The 22,324-nt window shown below is 50.2% G+C and overlaps 1 protein-coding gene across 1 annotated transcript in view; it reads right to left on the bottom strand.

Annotated features, from left to right (window-relative positions):
• Positions 1-21,879, bottom strand: part of RHPN2 (rhophilin Rho GTPase binding protein 2) — a 60,985-nt gene extending 39,106 nt beyond the window's left edge. Inside the window, exons 1-2 of the mRNA XM_040446228.1 lie at positions 21,749-21,879; positions 7,934-8,049 (exon numbers count right to left, since the gene is read on the bottom strand). Coding sequence (XP_040302162.1) covers positions 7,934-8,049; positions 21,749-21,817 — 185 coding nt within the window. The 5' untranslated portion in view covers positions 21,818-21,879. The remainder of the gene's footprint in view (positions 1-7,933; positions 8,050-21,748) is intronic.
• Positions 21,880-22,324: the final 445 nt, after the last annotated feature.

Here is a 22,324-nt window from a genome sequence, read left to right as displayed (position 1 = left end):
GGGGAGAAGCAGAGAGAGAGGGAGACATAGAATTTGAAGCAGGCTCCAGGCTCTAAGCTGTCAGCACAGAGCCCGATGTGGGCTCGAACTCACGAACTGTGAGATCATGACCTGAGCCAAAGTCAGACACTTAACCGACTGAGCCACCCAGGCGCCCCACCAAACTCCTGCTTCTTGAACCCACACGCTTATGTCACACCTCCTCAGAAAAAGCCATGCTTGACCCTGGCAGTAGATATGATGACACTGGTGCTTTTACTGCTCCTGCTTGGTAAGCCTTCACACGTACACGTCTGAGCTCCCCAGCTGGGCAATGAGATACTGGAAGCTCAGTTCGGTGAAGAGCATTGGTGTGGGAATTCTGAGGCGGTTGGAGGGGGTGAAGCATGATTACCAGTAAGAAACACATTTTGTACACAACACAGTAGATCCATACACAAATATACTCTCTAAAACAAAAGTCGCACAAACCAAACCATTCATGTGATGCACACCAATTATTCTATTCTAATAGCTTACTTTTTTAAAAAAAACAGCAATATTTGCAACTCTCCAATTCTGAATCTCTGACTGCAACTGGGTGCCCAACACTTCAATTCAATTCAGTTCCTCCAGGTTAAAGGCTCAATGCCACAAGACTGCCACCATGTCAGGTGCCAGCCACAAGGTATGTAGGGGGAGGGGCGCCCGTACTTGTGACCAACCAGCTACAAATCAAGGGTTCCCACAACACCCTTCTATGATAATTCACCAGAATGACTCAGAAAACTCAGGAAAACAGTTTACTTACATTTACTGTGGTTTATTTTAAAGGACACAGCGTAAGAGCAGTCAGATGGAACAGACCCATAGGCCAAGGAGGCGTGAGCAGCTTCCACGCCCTCTCCAGGCACGCCACCCTCCTGGCACCTTGATGTGTTCGCCAATCTGGAGGCTCACAAACCTCACTGTGGAGGGGTTTCATCACTTCATTATGTGGGCACAGTTGATTAAATCCTTGGCCATCGGTAACTGAACCCAATTTTCAACCCCTTTCCCTTCCCCAGAAGTTCAGGGGTAGGGACTAACGCTCTAATCGGATTTGGTCTTTCTGGTAAACAGACTGTATCTTGAAGGCTCCCTTCCCCCATCAGGAGTCACCTCATTAACATACAGAAGACAGGAGATTCCAAGAGTTTTAGGAGCTCTGTGCCAGGAACGAGGCACAGAGACCAAATATATATACATATGTGTATATATATATACGTATATGTATACGTATTTTTTTTTAATTTTTTTTTTAACGTTTTTTATTTATTTTTGAGACAGGGAGAGACAGAGCATGAACAGGGGAGGGTCAGAGAGAGAGGGAGACACAGAATCTGAAACAGGCTCCAGGCTCTGTGCTGGAGCGAGATCATGACCTGAGCCGAAGTCGGCCGCTTAACCGACTGAGCCACCCCCAGGCGCCCCTATACGTATTTTTTTTTAAGTAGGCTGTATGCCCAATGTGGGGCTTGAACTCACAACACCGAGATCAAGAATCAGTCATGCTCTACAAACTGAGCCAGCTAGACACCTCCCCCAACAAATACCTATTTTTTATAACACTACAGCAACCCAATGACTGGATTTCATTACACACCATGGGTCACAATCTGCCGCTTGTAAAACCTGTACTACAAAGATGTTTCTGAGAACGTGACTGATTCACGAGCTGATAATGTCCACAAGGACACAAGGAAAGAAATCCTCCCAACCCTTGGTATTGGGAACGGCTTCTTTGTAGCAACTGGTTTGCCTCTGGCTGAACCAACGGGTATGAGAAGCCTTCCAAGTCACATTCCCCTCTCCATCTGCCTGCAGGAAGCTCACAGACAAACTGTGGCCCATGTCTACCAAAGGATATAGGAGTTATAACGGAAAACAAGACCCCGGCCTTCTAGTTCTTTCCGTTTCACCTGGAAACTGGCATTGTCTCTTCTGAAAAAAAATGGCAGAATAAAGACCACTCTCTAGAAAAAATGGGGGGTGGGGCTGGTCCTCTGCAACAGAGTGGATCCAACTTAAATATAACAATTTTCACCCTAAGGTCCTTGCCCACATACCTGCAGGACCCCCAAACAGGCCAACTCTGGATTTTTCCTCCTCTATATATTGATTTGCCCCTTCTCTTCCCTCTTGATTTGGCAATTTGAGATGCAGGATGCAACAAATCGGCAAGCTGCTCCTTGGACGTGGACCTCTGTGTGGGTCACTCTGGAAAAAGTTGTTGGCCAAGTAGGGCCTCAGAGTCAGTTTCCACAATGCTACCTTTGGGTACAACGATGAATAGGAAACCAACCCTCGAGTGTGAGGTGCTTCTAGTGCAGATAATGATTTTTCACTGGTGGAAGGGGGTTTCTCAAATCAGGTAAATCCACTGAACATGGTGTATGTGCCCAGGCTGGGGGAATAGTCTGGGTTAACATACAAAAATGGAACCAGCTGGCTCAAATTAGGAATTAAAACCAGGCTCGTCTCCTCAACACTGATGCTCTGCACCTGGGCTACCTTCCACTTCTATGGAAGAACATGCCTTTTTTTCGCACCTTTCCCTTGGGTGCAAACTTCCTCCGAGAACCTTGTGGTCTGGTAACTGATGTTACAACTGAAAGAGGCCTTGGGGGGGCCTTGGTGGCTCAATCAGTTGAACGACTCTTGATTTTGGCTCAGGTCATGACCCCAGGATCATGGGATCATGCCCTGCGTCAGGCTCTGCACTGAGTGTGGAGCCTGCTTAAGATTCTGTCTCTCTCTCTCTCTCCCTGCCCCTTTCACCCACTCTCTCTCTCTCTCATAAACAAACAAACAAACAAACAAACCAAAAGAGCACTTGAGGCCAACCAGGATGAAGCAAAAGTGTGCTTCGGCCCAGGTCCCCCACGGCCTCCCTCAGGCCCGGACCACCAGGGAAAGGCCCCTTCCCTTGGATGTTTCATCAAGAGCATGCACATGTTCCAAAAGTCAAGAACGAGAAGGTGTCTCACTGCCTCTCTCTGAGTGATGAACCCAACAAGTGTGAACAGGGAAGGAAGGCCATATTCAAATTATTTCCCGAGGCTACTGACTACATCCATGCATTCTCCTCTGTCTGAATTTGGAGCTGCCGAGACCTTTTCCACCCTAAGAAGCCCCCACATGATGATGGCTTGTGTCTCCGCTCCAAATCCACAATTTCTTCAACGTCCCGTGTTTTGTCTTAAAGCTGCGTGTGAATTTTGAATGTTGACCCCATGGAACTCCATTTACTTTAGTGGAACTTTTTTCTGTCCTATTTTTCAGTAAAACGGTCCCCTCAGGAACAGGCATGTTGACAAGCACCGAGACCTGCACCAGCTTCGGAGACCTTATTGGAACCGTCTGACCTTAATCCATCTGTCCCCAAATCCTGCAAGTACCACCTGGCGGCCCCATGTGGCCACCCAGCTAAGGCGGCAGATCAGCCCGTCTGGCAGGACATCTGCTCCCAGCATAGGAAGGCAGGCCTCAAGATTGCTGCGAGCCCCAAAGGTCATGGGGGGTTCATACACCCCACTGCACATACACCAGCCTCTATCAGAACCGACCGTGTGAGCGGTCACTAGCCTCAAGTTATGCTCATTACCGCTGAGGCTGCCCCTGGTCACCTCTGCCCAGCACGTCATGACCCTCCGGTCCAGGGGTTGCAAACTGGAGGTCCAGGGACTAGTTCATTTGGTTCTCAGGGTGTGATTTTTTCCCCTTTTGGTCTATGTGCCAATATTTAAAAACTCAAATATCAGAAGATTAAAAAAAAGAAAAATAAAAAGGAGAGAAAAAGATCAGATCTCTATCTTCTGGAAAAAAAACCAAAAAACCGAAGGTCCGGCAATCCTGGCTGCGCCCCCACGATGAGGCAAACCGCACGTGGTCCCTCTGGAGAGAGTATGCGCTCTGTACTTCCCCACTGTCCCCACCACTCCCTACTGCCCCCCAGCACCAGGTCTGGCCCCCTCCACTCTTTCCTGAGCCGGCCTGGCCTCTGTAAGCCTCACAGTGGGCCAGTCCTGCTCCAGTCCAAAGCTCCCAGTACAAGAGGGGAATCTAAACCCCAAAGATGTTAAATGACCCGCCCTCGTTCAAAGGCCCAGTTAGTTAAAGCTAAACCATGTGGCAAGTTGCTTTTAATGTTACAAAGACCATCTCTGTTTCAGAGAAACAACATCACATTTCTACCCCAGCTTTTCTCCAGGGAGGGCAGGGTTCTAAGAAAAGAGAGAGAATATTGTCCTTGCTTAGCCTGGAAAAGTACATTTAAAATATCTGCTATCTTCCTAATCAAACCTCAGGAAGCTCATGGACTCTAGGCCGATACGGCTCAGAGGAGGAGGAGGGAGACCTTGAAGGGGTAGAAAGCCTGGCTCCTGCCAGGGCCTGCCCAGCGTCGCAGCCCCCTACCAATGCAGCTAAGCCACTGGGACCCTTGCCTTCCTGCATTTTGGGGGACGCTTTCCCAAAGGCCACCCCACCCAGTTCCAACTGCTCGATCTTTATCTGAGGTCTACGGAGGGACATCCGGGAACCTGAAAACAGGTGCACAGGATAGTGGGGCTCAATTTATGACTTAAACTACCCCTTGTTGGCAGGGAGAGCCACCTAATCAGACACCCAGGCCACCTAATCAGACACCCAGGGACAGCCAAGGGGCCAGAGCTGAACGCCTTATTTGTTTTTGGGAAACCGTTGGTGCCAACGAAGTCAGATTAATAAATACCTTTAGGGTTCCCTCTCCCAACAGTCTCCAGAAAGGGCCACTCTGAACTTTTAGGTCAGGTCACTTCGAAAATCATTAACAACCCCACCCTACCCCCACCCTGCCAGCTCAACAAATGCTAACTTGACAATGAGCTTGAACCACTGGGTCTCAGAGGCTGTTTGCTGGTGTCATTAAAAGAGCAAGACAGACCAAAAAACAAAAACAAAAACAAAAACAAAAACTACCCTGGTTTGTGCCTTAGAAACGCCAAGGCCCCTGTTCAGAGAGGGCCTCCCTGACTGGCCTGTTTCTAAGGCTACACCACACTGTCAACCTCTAGCCCATTTCCTTTTCATCGACACCCTAGAAAGCATCACCTCTGACATGACTGGACTTGTTTGCTGTTAGGAAGGTCCCCCCCACAAGAGATTAAGCATCATGAAAGCAGGGATTCGTTTGCATTGCCAGCAGCCTTCTCCTCTTGCACCTCAAACAGTGCCTGCTACTTCCTAGGCACTCAAGAAATTCACTTCCTGGGTGAATGACAGGCCAATCAACTGTAGTCTGCTCCTGGGGAGCCACAGACTCAAGGCTGCCTGCCTGCCCCCCAGAGCCACAGGGCTGGCCTCTCAGAAGTGTCAACCAAAACCCGTAGCCACAAATCACACCACGGGGAAGGCGCCTACACCCTTCCCGGCACAGCAAGCCCAGCCCATGGCCTATACTCCTGAATCAGAGCCCCTCCTGAGCTGTGCCGGCCACTACACTGCAGACCTGATGGTCCCCAGGTCCAGATTTCTCTGGGGACAGGGACATTGCCAGACATTTTAAAAGATGAAATGTTGGGGCGCCTGGGTGGCGCAGTCGGTTAAGCGTCCGACTTCAGCCAGGTCACGATCTCGCGGTCCGTGAGTTCGAGCCCCGCGTCGGGCTCTGGGCTGATGGCTCAGAGCCTGGAGCCTGTTTCTGATTCTGTGTCTCCCTCTCTCTCTGCCCCTCCCCCGTTCATGCTCTGTCTCTCTCTGTCCCAAAAAAATAAATAAACGTTAAAAAAAAAAAAAAAAAAGATGAAATGTTGGGGCACCTGGGTGGCTCAGTTGGTTAAATGTCTGGCTCTTGATTTTGGCTCAGGTCACGATCTCATAGTTTCATGAGTTTGAGCACAGAGTCTGCTTGAGATTCTCTCTCTCTGCCCCTCCCCCACTTGCACTCTTTCTCAAAAATAGGTAATAAATTTTAAAAAGTTTAAAAATAATAAAATAAAATACAAGGTGAAATGTTGTGGGGCGCCTGGCTGGCTCAGTCAGTGGAGCATGCGACTCTTGATCTCAGGGTCATGAATTCGAGTCCCACGCTGGGTGTAGAGAGTACTTAAAAATAAGTAAATAAACTGGGGCACTTGGGTGGCTCAGTCAGTTGGGCGTCTGACCTTGGCTCAGGTCATGAGCTCACAGTTGGTGAGTTCGAGCCCCGCGTTGGGCTCTGTGCTGACAGCTCAGAGGCTGGAGCCTGCTTCGGATTCTGTGTGTCTCTCTCTCTCTCTCTTGCTGGGTGCCCCTTCCCTGCTTATGCTCTGTCTCATTGTCTCTCTCTCTCTCTCAAAAATAAATAAAAATTTAAAAAAAAAGAGAGAAAAAATAAGTAAATAAACTTAAAAAAAGAAAAAAAGGTGAAATGTTGTAAGTTTCCTAGTCTCCTCCGGTAACAATTTAGCTTCCACCCTGCTACAGAAGTAGCTGGAGGAGAGGTTCCCGGAAGCCTGGCCACCCCAGGACTTGCGTTCTCTGCTAGTCCACGAGTATCAATGCCTACACGAGGTACAACACTATTGCTCCCGGGTCAGCGGCAGGTTCGGGTGGTTGGTGATACTATCTTCTGGGCCTTTGCAGGATTTCACACGAAAAATGAATAAAAGTAATTCATGTCCTTCCTAAAAGAACACCCAAACACTGGAGGCGGTAATATTACGGGTAAGAGTCACCTCTACCCCATCCCTGGGCTTGATCCCAAGAGGCAAGTCTAACGGCTTCTTTCTTCATACTTTCTGGAAAAAGCCTATGCGTGCACAAAAGCGAACATACAAACCCTTTAAAATACACATACAGGGCACCTTCCTTTTCCCTCACCTAGTAGCTCAGACAGCTTCCCTAGCGAGCAAATACAGATGGATTCTGAAAGTTTACCCTAAGTTCATGATCAGAAACCCTCCTCCTGTCTTTCCTGGGTGCTCAGGTGAGCAGCCCGTGTGGAGGAGATGATCATGCCGCTTGTACATATCTGTGACCATCAGACTACTGCAGCTCTGTTGTGAACACCTGGTTTGGTGTATTTGTCTTTCCCAATAGCCTCTGGGCTCCCAAAGGCCTCCAACAGTGCAGGTGACCCATTGGGAACACCCATTATCCACATCCTGCCAGGTTTCCGGGTTCCCTGCCAGGTTTCCAAGCTCCGGGTCCCTACAAGCGCCCTGCATCTCTCTCTGAGTCTCCAGGGGGCACCTGTCTCACTTGGCCAGGCAGCAGGCACGGCGCCTACCCTGGCTCCCCGTGCAGAAGGTGGCATGGGGCTGACAAGAGTGACCCCCAGAACTCTGAAGGAAGAAGAAAGTCTGCACCCTTTATACACAAGGGGAGGCTGACACACTGCCTTGTGTTGCACTGAGGGGTGTAGGGAGGGCTTCCAGCTGCCTATGACACAGGTAAAGCTTCACTGAGTTCTACGCTTCGTAAGTAACTACTTCACCACCAGAGCATAATAATGAGGGCCCCAAGGCCATGGGATTGTACTGGGGCCTCTCATTGGAGGGCTGGACACTGGCAACAGAAATGTCCCTTTCCCTCCCTCCTGCCTTCCTTTCTACATCCAACACTTACCAAGCAGTGATTCTAGACCAGGCATGGTTTCTCCACTAGACAACAGAGAAAACAGACGGACAAGTCCCAGAGAAAGCAGAGAAAACAAACAGGAATGTGATCATTGGCTTCCCCCATCCCCAAACACACAAACAGGCGGGGTAAAATACTTGTCTGTAACATAATCAAGCTCCAGGCAAGGAAGGGCCTGCTCCAGGCGCCAGAAACAAGGAGGGAACCCAACGTTAAAACCGAGAGCTAGAGAGGAAGCCAAGCAGGCCGAGGAGTTTAGGGACGGATAGGCTCCGGGAGAGGCCGGCTCCCCGCTGAGGCAGCAGACACTTACTTCAGAAGGTTTTCTGCTCCTGTTCTCATCCTCACGGCTTTCAGGATCTGCTGGTTCAAGGCAGCCCTTTGATTCTGCAGTTTGCTTCGGCCAGTTTGTGCAAGGGGATTGCAACCCTAAAGGAAAATGAGAGATGACCCTTCAGAGGTCAGCCACTCTAAAAATGACAGTGTTTATGGGGCGCCTGGGTGGCTCAGTTGGTTAAGCGTCCGACTTCGGCTCGGGTCATGATTTCGTGGTTCGTGAGTTTGAGCCCCGCATCGGGCTCTGTGCTGACAGCTTCGGATTCTGTGCTTCCCTCTCTCTCTCTGCCCCTCCCCCACTCACACTCTGTCTCTTCCTCTCTCAAAAATAAATAGAACATTAAAAAAAAATAAAAATAAAAATGACACATTTAGAGGCACCTGGGTGTCTCAGTCGGTTGAGTGTCCAACTCTTGATTTCAGCTCAGGTCATGATCTAGTGGTTCGTGGGATGGAGCCCTACACTGGGTTCTGCACTGACAGCTCGGAGCCTACTCGGGATTCTCTCTCCCTCTCTCTCTGCCCCTCCCCTGCTCTCATGCACTCTCTCTTGCATGCACATGTTCTCTCTCAAAATAAATAAACTTTAAAAATAAAAATGACAACATTTAATGTAACAGAAATGTTTTAAAAACGAGCCTTTTCTGAAAATAAAAGTAACATCAAAATGGAAAATACACAAAATATTGAAAAGTATAAAAGAAAATAAAAGTCACTCATAATGATGCAACTCCAAAACAGCCACTGCGAATTGGTTTCTTTCCTCCTCATGTATTTTATGTGCATGTCATTATTTTTCATATTAGTGCAATGTTGGGAGTTCCCAAGACCAGCCCCACGTTCAGAGATTCACTAAGGCTCACAGGACTCAGCACATAGTTGCACTCGCAGCTATACGACAGCGGCTTAGTAAGGACCCAGAGCTGGATCACAGAGGAAAAGACATGGGTAGAGTGTGGAACAACCCATGTGCAGGCTTCCTTATGCTTCTCCCTCCCCTGGGGGGGGGTCATGCAGAGCACCTTCTTCCCCCAGCAACAAAAATTCAGCAACATGAATGAGATGTCACTGTCCAGGTTAGAAAATCGATGCCCAGGGATTTTACCAGGAACTGATCACAAAGGCACCCCATGCTGGCACGTGCCAAAATTCCAGACTCCGGGCAGGAACACTCCCAGCAGGTGTTCATCATAAACCACACGGTTGGTGCCATCAGTCTAGGGGAAGTGAGCCGACCTTGTCAGTTAGGGGATGGAGGAAACGCTCCCAAGAGCCAGGTTCCCAGATACCAGGCAGGGGACAGCCTTGCAAGCAAACCTCCCTGATAGCAGCCTCAGACCTGCTACATTAACTCTCTTCTGCAGACTGGCACATAACAGCTTATCCTAATTCCTCACTTAACACTCTATTATGAAACTTCCCTTTGCCATGGAATGTTTCTTGAAACCATGATTTTTTTTTTAACATTTATTTATTTTTGAGACAGAGAGAGACAGAGCATGAACGGGGGAGGGGCAGAGAGAGGGAGACACAGAATCGGAAGCAGGCTCCAGGCTCTGAGCCATCAGCCCAGAGCCCGACGCGGGGCTCGAACTCACGGACCGTGAGATCGTGACCTGAGCTGAAGTCGGAGGCTTAACCGACTGAGCCACCCAGGCGCCCCGAAACCATGATTTAACAATTGCATAATACCATCTTTTTTAAAGAATTTACCATTTCCTTATAGTTAGACATTTACATTGCATCCAAGTATCTGCTATTATTTGGTGCATATTTGTAAACATGAATCTTGATGAACCTCTACTTTTCTTTTTAAGGTATATTTCTAGGGCAGGTATGGCCCTAGAAACCTCTTAAAGACCTCCAGTGCACCCCAGCCCAATTATCCTCCAAGAAAGAAAGCTACTCTCTGTTCCCTACCCCTTCTCCCCACCAGCCTTAGGCAACCACAAATCTATTTCCTGTCTGTACACATTTGCTTATTCTGGACATTTCCTACAAATGAAATTTTACAAAAATAAGGTCTTTTGGAATGGGCGTCCTTCACTTAGCATGATTTTTCAAGGTTCATCCATGTTGGAGCTTGTATCAGTACCATATTCCTTTTTGCCCCTAACTAATCCCCCATTATATGAATATACCACGTTAATTTATCCATTCATCACTTGATGGACATTTGGGGATGTTTTCACTTTTTGGCTGTTATGAATAGGGCTGCTTATTTGTGTATACATTTTTATGTGGCTGTTTTTATGTTTTTCTTTCTCTTGGCTATAGACCTAGGAGGGGAACTGTTGTGTCAGTGGTTAATTTGGGGCCTACCCATTTGAGGAACAGTCAAACTATTTTCCAAAGTGGCTACACCATTGTACATTCCCACCAACAGTGTATGAGGGTTCCAATTTCTCCATACCATCAATAATACTATTTTTCTTCTAACAGACAATCTGAGTGATATCTCCTTATGGTTTGGATCTGCATTTCCCTGATCGTTCATAATGTTTAATGTCTTTTCATGTGCTTATTGACCATTTGTGAATCTTCCATGGAGAAATATCAATTCAGATACTGGCCCATTTTAAATGGAGCTATCTTTCTGTTGTTGAGCTGAAAAGTATTATTTAAAAAAAATTTGTTTTAACATTTATTTATTTCTGAGAGCCAGAGAGAAACAGAGCATGAGCAGGGGAGGGGTAGAAAGAGAGTGAGATACAGAATCCGAAGCAGGCTCCAGGCTCTGAGCTGTCAGCACAGAGTCCGACGCGGGGCTCGAACCCACAAACCGCAAGATCATGACCTGAGCTGAAGTTGGACGCTTAACCGACTAAGTCACCCAGGTGCCCTGAAAAGCATTAATCTTTGCCAACTTGCTATGCAACTTGGAACAGGTATCCTATTCTAACAATTTGCATGTATTATTGGTAAAGGCAAACTTATTTTTTTATATATTATTGATCACCTGAAATTTTTTAAAATTTATTTTGAGAGAGAGAGAGACAGAGAGAGAGAGAGAGTGTGTGTGTGTGTGTGGGAGGGGCAAAGAGAGGGAGAGAGGGAGAATTCCAAGCAGGCTCCATGCTGAGCATGGAGCCTGATGCAGGGCTTGATTCCATGACCTTAAGATCATGACCTGAGCCAAAATCAAGAGTCGGAAGCTCAAACCGACTGAGCCACCCCGGTGCCCCAAGGATTGCAATGTTTCACTCTGAAAAGTTTAAGAATTTTAACCTAACAGTGTTCTTCCCACCCCAGCTGGTAAAATCCCTGAAATCTGAGTGAGGGCTCTGTTCCTTTTAGAGGCTTATCTTTAGGTCCTGCCCACAGAGGGTGCCGTGGTTACGGCCCAGGAATGGCTGGTGGGCAGCACTCCGTGAAAAGACGCCCTTTCTCTCCAGTTGTGTCACTGCCTTTCCACTTGGCCCCACCTCTGCCCCAGCCAGGTCTGTGGCCTCCACCCCAAGGAGGGAGGAGTTATTCAGAGCCCTAATCTCAAGGATTCCCCATATCAGTGAGTGGCCTTTGGACTAGTGGGTCAGACCCGGGTTAATTTACAATGCTTCTCCTTCCACAAGATTTCTCATTCTTACTCACCAGGATTCGAATTACACAGATAGTCAGAATCTGATTTGGACTGGTCTTAAAAGTTAACATCTTTGGGGCGCCTGGGTGGAGCAGTCGGTTAAGCGTCCGACTTCAGCCAGGTCACGATCTCGCGGTCCGTGAGTTCGAGCCCCGCGTCGGGCTCTGGGCTGATGGCTCAGAGCCTGGAGCCTGTTTCCGATTCTGTGTCTCCCTCTCTCTCTGCCCCTCCCCTGTTCATGCTCTGTCTCTCTCTGTCCCAAAAATAAATAAACATTGAAAAAAAAATTAAAAAAAAAAAAAGTTAACATCTTTAAAACCACCCAACGATCTCTGATTCAAAATAAAAGTCAGAAAACTATCTTTTTCCAGATATAAGATTAAAAGGTCTTTACTGTTAAGCTAATGGAATACTCAAGGCCTAAACTAATGGCCCTCCTCTTTCCTTTATACTTTCTAAAATTACTATGAAGGGGTAGCTCTATCTGGATGGCTTGATCTGACTCAAAAGTCACATGGTTCACCCAAGCTGTGTTCCATTTTACAGAGAAGCTTTAATAACGAATTCCTTTATGGACACTCCCAGAGCTAAGATAAGCTGCCATTCCAGTTCACGGATAAGAACTTTTTCCTACTCCTATACTCTACCCAACTTCTGGCTAGCCCACAGATGCGGAGTCAAGTTCCTAGATAAGAGAGAGGAATGCTTAGGATTAGATATGACTGAGTAATTAGAACCAAAATGACATTATTTCTTACTGACAGGTAGGAATGCTGGGCCAGCTGGAAACACTAGGAACACCCACAGGACTGTGGAAGCTTCTCGGAGCCCCAAGAAGCAAATCTGGGCAAGACTGCCATAAAGACCCCCTGGCATCTCCAGAAGCTGCCAGCTGTCCACTGGCCCCTTCAGCAGTTCTCTGGGGACCCACAGTCCTCGACCATGCCTCAGTTCTTGGTGGGTTCCTAACGGGATGGAGAGCTTCTGCCAACTGGAATGATGGTTTGTGCCAGGGCCCAAGGCAGCACCTGTCACACCTGCTTAACCTGGAAACCGGGAATAGGGAGGCGGTGGGGGCAGAGAGCTGAACTGTCCTGGCCTCGAAGGTCATGGTCTACAAGTCCTACAGTGAAGTGAGTCCTTCTGCCACACAGAGTCTGTGTGTGGACATTTGCATCAATGTTAAAACGCCGGAAGACGGTCCAACAGCCAACACCCAGAAAAGCAAATACCGAGTGAGGCCTCAACTTCATCACAGGGCATGTGTCATGAGTCAGACGGCCAGTTGTGGACTGTGCTACAGCATTTGAGATCCCACAGTCCTAAGGTTTGCAGGTTAAGTGAGCTACTCAAGGCAGGGAGGGTGGGAGCCGGACTCGAGCCCACGTCCCTGCTGCCACTCTAAGATGAGCTGTGAGGCAGTCAGCAGCAGGAATGCGGGGCGATGTTGGCTGGGACAGCTTGCCTGCAAACCCCCAGACACCTCTCACGTGCTTCCCGGCTGAGGGCTGCCCAACATCACTGTGCATACTTTGGGCACAGTGACCGGGTCCCCCTCTCCCACCTCATAGTCCTTGACACTCAGTGCTCCCCTACCTCCTTTCCAAGAAGAACACTGACCTCATGCCTGGTCAGTTGGAAACTGAAGGCCCCTGGCCCTCAGAGGGACTCAGAGTGAGCACCTGACAGAGGATAATCAGAACTCATGAGGAAGACACCTTCATTTTTCCCCCACTGGCCTTTGCCACCAGCAGGGGAATGTCTCCCCCAAAATGAATACCAGTCCAGGGGGAAGAGAGTTGAGAAACTGCTAGTAGCAGCATCTGAGCCCTAGATCAAGCCAGGCCTGAAGCCATTCTTCTGGACTGCTCAGTTAGAGAAGCCAATGCATTCCCTTTCTTGCCTAAACCATTTTTTAAATTGAGGTATAATTTACGTATAATAAAATACGTAGATTCTAAATACACAGTTCAATGAGTTTGGACGAATGTATAAACCTCTGGAATCATTACCTCAATCAAACTTTTTCAGGGCACCTGAGTGGCTCAGTCGGTTGAGCGCCCGACTTCGGCTCAGGTCATGATCCTGCAGTTCGTGAGTTCAAGCCCCACAGTGGGCTCGCTGATGTCAGCACAGACCCCACTTTGGATCCTCTGTCCCCCTCTCTCTCTGCCCCTCCCCCTCTCACACTCACTCTCTCAAAAATAAATAAACATTAAAAAAAATTAGAATATCTTCATCATCCCCAGGCCACCAATACTCTGGTTTCCATTACCATAGACTTTTGCTTGTTCTAGAACTTCGTAGAAATGGAACCGTACAGGGGCGCCTGGGTGGTGCAGTCGGTTAAGCGTCCGACTTCAGCCAGGTCACGATCTCGCGGTCCGGGAGTTCGAGCCCCGCGTCGGGCTCTGGGCTGATGGCTCAGAGCCTGGAGCCTGTTTCCGATTCTGTGTCTCCCTCTCTCTCTGCCCCTCCCCCGTTCATGCTCTGTCTCTCTCTGTCCCAAAAATAAATAAAACGTTGAAAAAAAAATTAAAAAAAAAAAAAAAAAGAAATGGAACCGTACAGTACATACTCTTCCGTGTCTGGCACATTGTGTTCCATATTATGCTTTGAGATCCATCCACACTGTTGCACTTCTGGGTGGTTTGCTCCTTTTTAGTGCTGAGAATTCCATTGTAGGGATGTGCCACAGTGTGTTTATGTGCCATTTTGGATTGGATTTTTCTGGCACCTGCAACTCATTTTTCAATTAGTCCTAATTAGAATCAGTTCACCTAGAGCGAGAACTCCATTTGCCAGCATCCCCCTGGCATGCCCTTTGTGAACAGTCACACCGCTCAGCTGGGAAATACGTGTTTAAAAGCGATACCCAGGCACAATTTGGAGGCACTTCATTTGGCAGAAAGGACAAGAGTACTCAACCTTTACCTACAGAGACAGACACTAGGAAAGGGAGAAAGGCCAGGTCACCGGGAAGGCAGATGCAGAGAGAGGGACTGGAGCAGTCTTTCCTCCCCCGGCCGGGGTCCCACTCAGGTCAGTGCCTGGCACCTGACTCCCCTCTACCCAGAAAACCGGTATGGGCTCTTCTTCCACAGTCAAAGGTAAAGCTTATGCATGTAGATGATTTTCCAGCAAAATGAAGGCACAGTGTGAACTTGGGGTCTCCAGGTCAGGTAGAAGACTGAGTAGAGGGTGACAGGGCAGGGTCCCCTAGCTAGAGCCCCTCACACAGTTCGTGAGTTCAAGACCCGTAAGGGGCTTGCTGCTGTCGGCACAGAGCCGACTTTGGATCCTCTGTACAAAAGGGCGTGGGAAAGAGGGTACTTTCTGTTGCTCCTATAGCGCAAAGATGTTTTCTATTTTCTCAGCCTTTCTCACTCCTTCCTGATGACGCAATCCCCCACTCAACCACCAAACTTTGGAAAACAGAATTGTTTGTTTATGAGTTAGCCAGAAGCTGTCAACCAGAAAGCACCAAAATAGCATGCAGTACCCTGCAATACACACATACATCTAATGTTAACTTCTCGCCATGCTGGAGATTCAGGGCACGTTGGATGAAACAGAATCTAGCTTTTCCACATCCATCAAAATTAAAACGAAAGTCTAGCGTTTTTCAAGAGCCCTCCTGCCCTTCCAGGATCCCTGCCAGGAGCCGGGGCGGCAAATCACAGAGCACCTGCTTTTCTCCAGCATCCCCAACCATTCACATGGGGGGTGGGGAGGCCACAGTATGAAATCAGCACTTTGCCATGATCCTTCACTAAAGGCTCCCTGCAGTCACTTCTACTAGTCTTTATCAACACCTCCTGCGCACCACTCACAGTTACTGTGCAACCTGTTGAATGAGTAACAAAGCTTTTACCATCACCCAAATCTCCATGGATCAAATATATTCCCAGTCCCACCTGATGACCTGCTTATTTCACCCGGTTGGATGCACTCACCCACAGCTAACAGTTCCTGTCTGCAAAGCGTGTCTGTGTGGGAGAGGGGCTGGTATGTGTGTGTGTGAATTTGTACATTTTTGTAATTACTTTTTCTGCAATCACAATAATTCATGTTACTTTTACAAGACACATAACAAGGGAGAAAAAGAACTTCTTTTTTTTTTTTTTTTTTTTTTTTTAAAGTAGGCTCCATGGCCGGCATGGAGCCCAACTCAGGGCTTGAACTCATGATCCTGAGATCGAGACCTGAGCTGAGATCAAGAGTCAGACGCTTAACTGACGGAGCCACCCAAGTGCCCCAAAAAGGAACTACTCCTAAGTTCTCTATCACCTGCCCTTTTCTCTTCTTACAACGCAATCAAAACCTGGGACTTTCTAATGGCATATGGCCACACCGAACTGCGTGGGTCTGACCGGAAAGTCCAGAAAGACTCACATCTCTCCCCCTGTCCCTGGTGCTGCAGGTGGGAGACCTCGCTCCCAGCCGGCACCCCTCGCCGCCCACTCGGCCAGACACCCCGTCCTGGGGCTGGGCTGCACCTGCAATCCCACCGTCCTCTGTGGCCACCTCCAATGCAGCCTGTCACGAGACTCTAGTACCTGAGCCAAAGAAGGAAGTGGTGACCGGGCTAAAACCAATGCTCGGTATCAACAGGTGGTGTCTTGGGAACCATCCAAATAGCCCCAGGAAGCAGGAGACGTTTATATTGTTACAGCTAGCTCATCATGCTGACTCTCCTCTGAGTCACCCTGAAAATTCTGTTTCTGCCAGGGGACCCCTCCTGGCCAGGATCCAGCAATGTGAAGAGGTGCTTGTCATACACAGCCTCTGGGCTGCTAGTGTGTATCAGTGTAGCCAGGCAGACGCTCACCAAGGCCATGATCAACTTGGAGCCAGTCTGGCCTTTAGGACCTGGCTCAGACCATGGTGGTGCATGGGGTGGGGCAGAGGGCAGCATCAGCAACCTTCACACACCTCTTCCCATCCAAGGGGAAGGGGCCCAGACACCCCGGAAAGCTGGCGCTGATGAGCCTCCATGACCGACACTGAGCACGGCGGACCGGGCCTCACAGAAAGCTCCCCCGCACACATGTGTCTAACGCAGAATTACACTTCACGAAGATGAATGGTGCAGAGGAGGAACCAGGAGGAGTGTCTAGGTTAAAAAAAAAAGAAAAGAAAAGAAAAGAATTCTTCCTTCTCTGCTGGAGCCTCAAGGAAGCCCAGAGTAAACAGGGACCATAAATCAGGACACAGTGAACCTTGGGAGCCTGTCCAGCCTGGAGGCCTCTGTGGACAAGAAACAACTTCTCCTCCAGCTCTGGGGTAGAAACAATGGAGCTAAATTCATTTCGGGTCATTGGTGTTCCCAAAGGATGAAGAGGCAGAGATAAGGACAGACAGTACAGCATTTTGTCCTGATTTTCTCCTTCCACAAGGTGCTAAGACCTTTTATGCGGGGCCCTTTCAACAGCCCTAGAGAACAGCTTTCTCTAGTTTGTCTCCAGCTGGTTTTCTCTCCTGGCCACGAAGAGGATTTCCTGTGGGTTTTAGGACGAAGGCACCCAGAGAGCTCCAGGGACAAGTGTCCTGGAAACGTACACTCCTCTGCATTAACTATAGGTCGGAACACACACTGTTCCATTCTCCCGCACACATTCATTAAGATGAGCATGAAAATCTGGGAAAAGAAGCTCCATTTCCACTGGTCATTCTTTTAAGAAAGCAATTTATAGCCACCGAGCTTGTGCCTCTATTTAAACATATTAACGTAAAGGAAAAACAAAAGGAAAAACCAGTGATGGGGCACCTGGGTGGCTCAGTCGGCTGGGCGCCCGACTTCGGCTCAGGTCATGATCTCACAGTTCGTGAGTTTGAGCCCCGTGTCGGGCCCTGTGCTGACAGCTCAGAGCCTGGAGCCTGCTTCGGATTCTGTGTCTCCCTCTCTCTCTGCCCCTCCCCCCGCTCACTCTCTCTCTCTCAAAAATAACATTAAAGACATTAAAAAAAAAAATCAGTGAGAAGCCAGAGATGAGACACAATGCAACGGGCCAGAAAGTATTCTGTGTTTGTTTGTTTTTAAATGGGAGCCCCCCGAGCTGCCAGCCCAGGAGGCCTGACCTGAGGCCAAGCTGTGTCCGTGTCCTCAGGCTTTCTGTAGAGCCAAGTCCTACACGACCCCAAGAAGATGCTGATTTACTGGGGAACCTCCCTCTCTGCCAATGATGGTCTTGTGCAGGGTCCAGGTCTTGCCGGCAGAGTGAGCTTTTTGGACAATTCATTTCCATTTTGTGTGTGAGTCACACAAAACAGAGTTGAAACTCTGAATATGGACGCAGACTCCCCCCCCCAACTTTTTGCACTCTGTTCTAAAGCAAAGAAACGGATTCCTATTCAAGCATGGCCTGAGCTATCCGGACAAAGCACCGACTCCCAGCACTGCCCGCACCCCAGGACATGAGGCCCCCTGTGAAGGGCCACGGAGTTGAGTCTGCCCCAGAATCTGACAGAGGTCAGGCTTAGAGCTGTCACTCAATAAATGCTTTTTGAATGAATGGAGCAGAATGGCATTTTCGAGAAAAAAGGGAGGGGAAAGACGATAGGATAAGGAACAGGATGAAAGAGAAGCCTGATTTTAGCAGAAATTAATTTGATCCTCTAAGTGTGCACAAAATCTCCAAAGTCCAAGAACGGGATGGGGGAGCCCACTCTGGTGGTATCTCCAGTCTCAGGGGTCCTCGCTTACTGCCCCTGGTTGGCTCATCCACCCAGCTTGTCCGGCAGCTGTGTCCCAGCCCTGCCCTGCCCCTCACCTCCTGGGACCCCTCTATAGCTTGTTCTCTTTCTCCCCTGAATCTTCAACCTGCCTTCCACCCCGAACTTCCTTACCTTCAGCTTTAAAAAGCTGAAAGACATCCTCATTCTGAAATGAGGGGCGCCTGGGTGGCGCAGTCGGTTAAGCGGCCGACTTCAGCCAGGTCACGATCTCGCAGTCCGGGAGTTCGAGCCCCGCGTCGGGCTCTGGGCTGATGGCTCGGAGCCTGGAGCCTGTTTCCGATTCTGTGTCTCCCTTTCTCTCTGCCCCTCCCCCGTTCATGCTCTGTCTCTCTCTGTCCCAAAAATAAATAAAAAACGTTGAAATGAATCTGCCTTCTTGTCTCTCCTCCACCCCCATCTCACTGCACCCATCACCTTCTCTGCCCTTCTCCCCTCTGCACCCCACCTCATTGGCTTTTGCCCCTGACTCTCTACCCACCCATTGACTAACAAGCCCCTGAATATCTAAATCCAGTATTTTCCAGTGCTCTTCTGATTTGTCAACCCCACCTCTCCATGAAAAAGAATCACTTCTCTCGGCTTCCTTAATACTGCAGCCCTTCCGGCTTGCCTCCCATCCCTCTGCCTGCCCCTAAGTGGAAGTATTACTCCTTTCTGTCTTGGGCCCTTCTCACAACACCCCAACTGCCTCCTATACTGGTGCCCCCAGAGCCCCATCTCCAGACAGGGTGTTTTCATGGCTTCCGGGTCCCTCCTCACTGGGACCACCACTTGGATATGTCATGGGGGCCTCAAATCCACCTGCCCCTATACACCAGCCTCCAAGTTCCCCCCACCTCAGTGAGGTGCCTGGCCATCCACCCAGACACCTAGGGCAGACAGCCTGCACTCGTCAGCAGCACCTTCCTCGCCATATCCTATCCGTTAGCTCTCCCCATCCCACGGACACTGCTGCTGCCTATCATTCTCACCTCCTCACTGGGATCCCTGCCTCCAGCCTGGACGGACCCCTGGTTTAAGTTAGTGGTGCAAGCTGGTCATTAGGATGGGTGGTGAGGCTGTGTTTACACAGCACTTTATAACTGAAAAGCCAGCAGTGGTCCATCAATGGTATCAGAGCAGAAACGGCAGAGATGTTGAAAACTGCAGGAGACTAAACCCCCAACTCCTCCCTACCTCCCCACCATTGCCTCTCCCCCATCCCCCACTCAGAGATCGCTCAGCTTTCTGGGGCACGAATCTCTCATGTCTGGTCCTTCTTGAAACATTCTGATGGGTCCCTGAGGTTCCCAGGTTCCTTAGCAGGATGCGTGACCCTGAACAGCCTGGTTCCCACTTATACCTCCACACCCTAGAGGGCTCCCTCACAAGCGCTCACAATTCCATGCCTTTGCCCTTGCTCTTCTGGCTACCTAAAGTGCTCCTCCTCCCTTTCTCACCTGTGGAACATCTACCTCTTTCATTCAGGGAGCATTCGTTTTAGGTCAAACTGGCTCAGATCACAAATTGAGAAAGGTTCACCATCAACACCTTTTATTATTCTGGTACAAAGAACATTCTTTGAGCTGGTATGATGTAGCACTACGATCATTACAAGATCTCCTTTTCTTGTAGCGATGGTTCTAATTGTAAACCAGTGATTCACCTTATTTTATACCCATGATTCTCCCATTTACCACCAGAGACACTGCATCTAAAAAAACACCCAACCAGGACACCTGGCTGGCTCAGTCAGTAGAGCATGCCACGCTTGATCTCAGGGGTTGTAAGTTCAAGCCCCGTATTGGGTGTAGAGATTACTTAAAAATAGAATCTTTAAAAAATAAGATAAGATACACCCAACCTTGCATCCTTTCCTAGTTCCCCCACCAGCCATCCCCTCTCTTTCTTGTGCACATCCTTCCCTGGAACGCCTGTTCTGGAAGACTTGGGAATGGAACCCTCACAGGCGTTCCACATCTCTTCTACCCATCCCTCTGTCATCTCCCCCAAATGCTGCCGTGGGTCCAGACTCCCACCTGTTCAGAGAACAAACAATTCAGGAAAGAAATGAAGTCCCAGGAAGAGGCAGCAACTTGCTGAAGGCTACACAGGAATTTTGCCAGGGTGGCAGCCAGGTTCTGGGGCCTGAGGACCAAGATCTAGGGATTCCCAGGCTCCACCTCCTTCTGCAATTCCATGGCCTGTGATCCTCGGCCCCAAATGCCACACATAATTAGAAGTTATAATCCTGTAATTCCATGATGACATCTTTGAACTTAAATATACCTTAAAACTACTCTTTTTTTTTTTTAATGTGAAAAGCAATTTAACCAAAAAGAATTTTTCCCACTCTATTGTCACCTGTTTCCAATTCCCCTCCCCTGCCCTGAGGCCACTGCTCCTCGCGGAAGAGAAAAGCCCAAAGTCTGTGTCATGTGGAAGAAGGAAGATGCCAAGATCATTTATCGACTGGATCGTTAGGCTTTGAACAATTAAGAATTGACTGAGAAAGTTTCACTTCCCTATTTATAATTACACACTTTGCCTTGGGTCTTATGGGTTATAAAGAAACAACAATCTCTCAACCCACCGGGTCAAACCTGGCCAACCTCCAAAGGCTATTTTTAGATTCTTTGGAACCTACAAGGAGGCAGGGTGGAAAGTCTCACCGTGTCTCCGGGTTCGAAAGCATTTTCATGCCAACCTGTGGGCATCTCAGCGCCCTAGCTCTGCGAGCTGGGGTCGCTTTTGATGGACTGGGCTGCAGGGCTGTTATCCCAGGGCCAGCGGGGCGTACGGAGGGTCGCACGGAAATAACAATCTCCCGCCAAGCTAGCACTCGTAGCGGGTCTTTCCAACAATCAGATAAATACTCTTTAGCATAAAATGAGCAGGGGCGAGGCCGCGCCCTCAAGTCTACCGCGCGCACTCCCTCCCAGGCGACTTCGGGCAGAAAGGGGGCAACGCAGAGGTCACCTCCCAACCGGCAGCTCTCCCCTTCCTTCTAAAAGTCGGAGAAGCGGACACTGGAAGCGTCTGGAGGCAAAAGGAAAACGCCAAGCCACCTGGGGTGATCTATCTCCACCCCGCCAAGCGCTCGGGTCTAAGGTGGGCTCGGGTCCCAACGTGCAGCAAGGCCGCGGACACCTCCACAACTAGGAATTGATCCCTTCCCCAGGGGCGCGGGATAGTCGGCCGAGGTGACCCGGGCACCCCTCCTGGCCCCCAGCCTCCTCCGCCACCTGTGCGGGGCAGCCCCAGGAGCCGCTCCCCGCCCCCAGCCCCGGAAGCCACCTGCACTTGGCCGGCCGCCCGGTACACCACCGCCCGGAGCCCTCGCCCAAAGCCTCTGCCCCGCCCACCCCAGGCCGGTGAGCCCCCTCCCCCTCCTGGCCTGGTCGACCCCGGCCCCGAGCTCCCGAAGCCCCTTCCGCAGCCTGGGGGCAGAAGGTCTGGAGTCCGTAGGCTCCCCGCCCACCCGAAGCCGCCCACCTTCCGAAAGTAGCAGTCGCCCTCCTTTTCCAGCGGCTGGGGGGCCGCGGGCAGCAGCGCGTCGGTCATGCTGGCGGCGCGGGCGCGGAGCGAAGACTGAGTGAGGCTCCGCAGCGCGTCGGTCTGGGAGAGCGCCCGGACACGCCCCCGCCCCGCCCCGCCCGCCTGCGCTGCGGCCCCTCCAGCCCCGCCCCAGGCCAGGCCGGGAGCCCTGGAGACCGGGCCCCGCCCGCCGACACCACGCCCCCAGGCCCCGCCCCGGCTCAAGATTGGCCTGGGGAGCCGCGCCCCAGGCCCCCGAGGCTAGCCTCCGGGGCCCCGGGGCGGGTCGCTCGCTTTCTCCGAGCCTCTCGGTCCTAATCTGGGCTTCGCTGTTTGCTGTCTCAGTCCTGTGGCGCAGAGGCGGGCCGGGGGTCTCCGAGGCCGCAGCAAGGCCGGGGCTGGGGACCCGGCCCCTTTGCTGGAGCCCTGGGGGTAAACGCAGCGAGCGCGGGGGAAGTCGTGGCCCCTCCCTGAGGGAGCACGGGTGCCGCGGGACAGTGACCAAACCCGACGCCACGTAGAGGGCTCGGCGAG

The sequence above is a fragment of the Herpailurus yagouaroundi genome, unplaced genomic scaffold, assembly GCF_014898765.1.
Source record: "Herpailurus yagouaroundi ecotype Mexico unplaced genomic scaffold, PumYag 194, whole genome shotgun sequence".
In the NCBI taxonomy this organism is placed as follows: domain Eukaryota; kingdom Metazoa; phylum Chordata; class Mammalia; order Carnivora; family Felidae; genus Herpailurus; species Herpailurus yagouaroundi.
The sequence above is the reverse complement of the archived record's forward strand: the minus strand, read 5'-3'. Positions and strand labels throughout refer to the sequence as shown.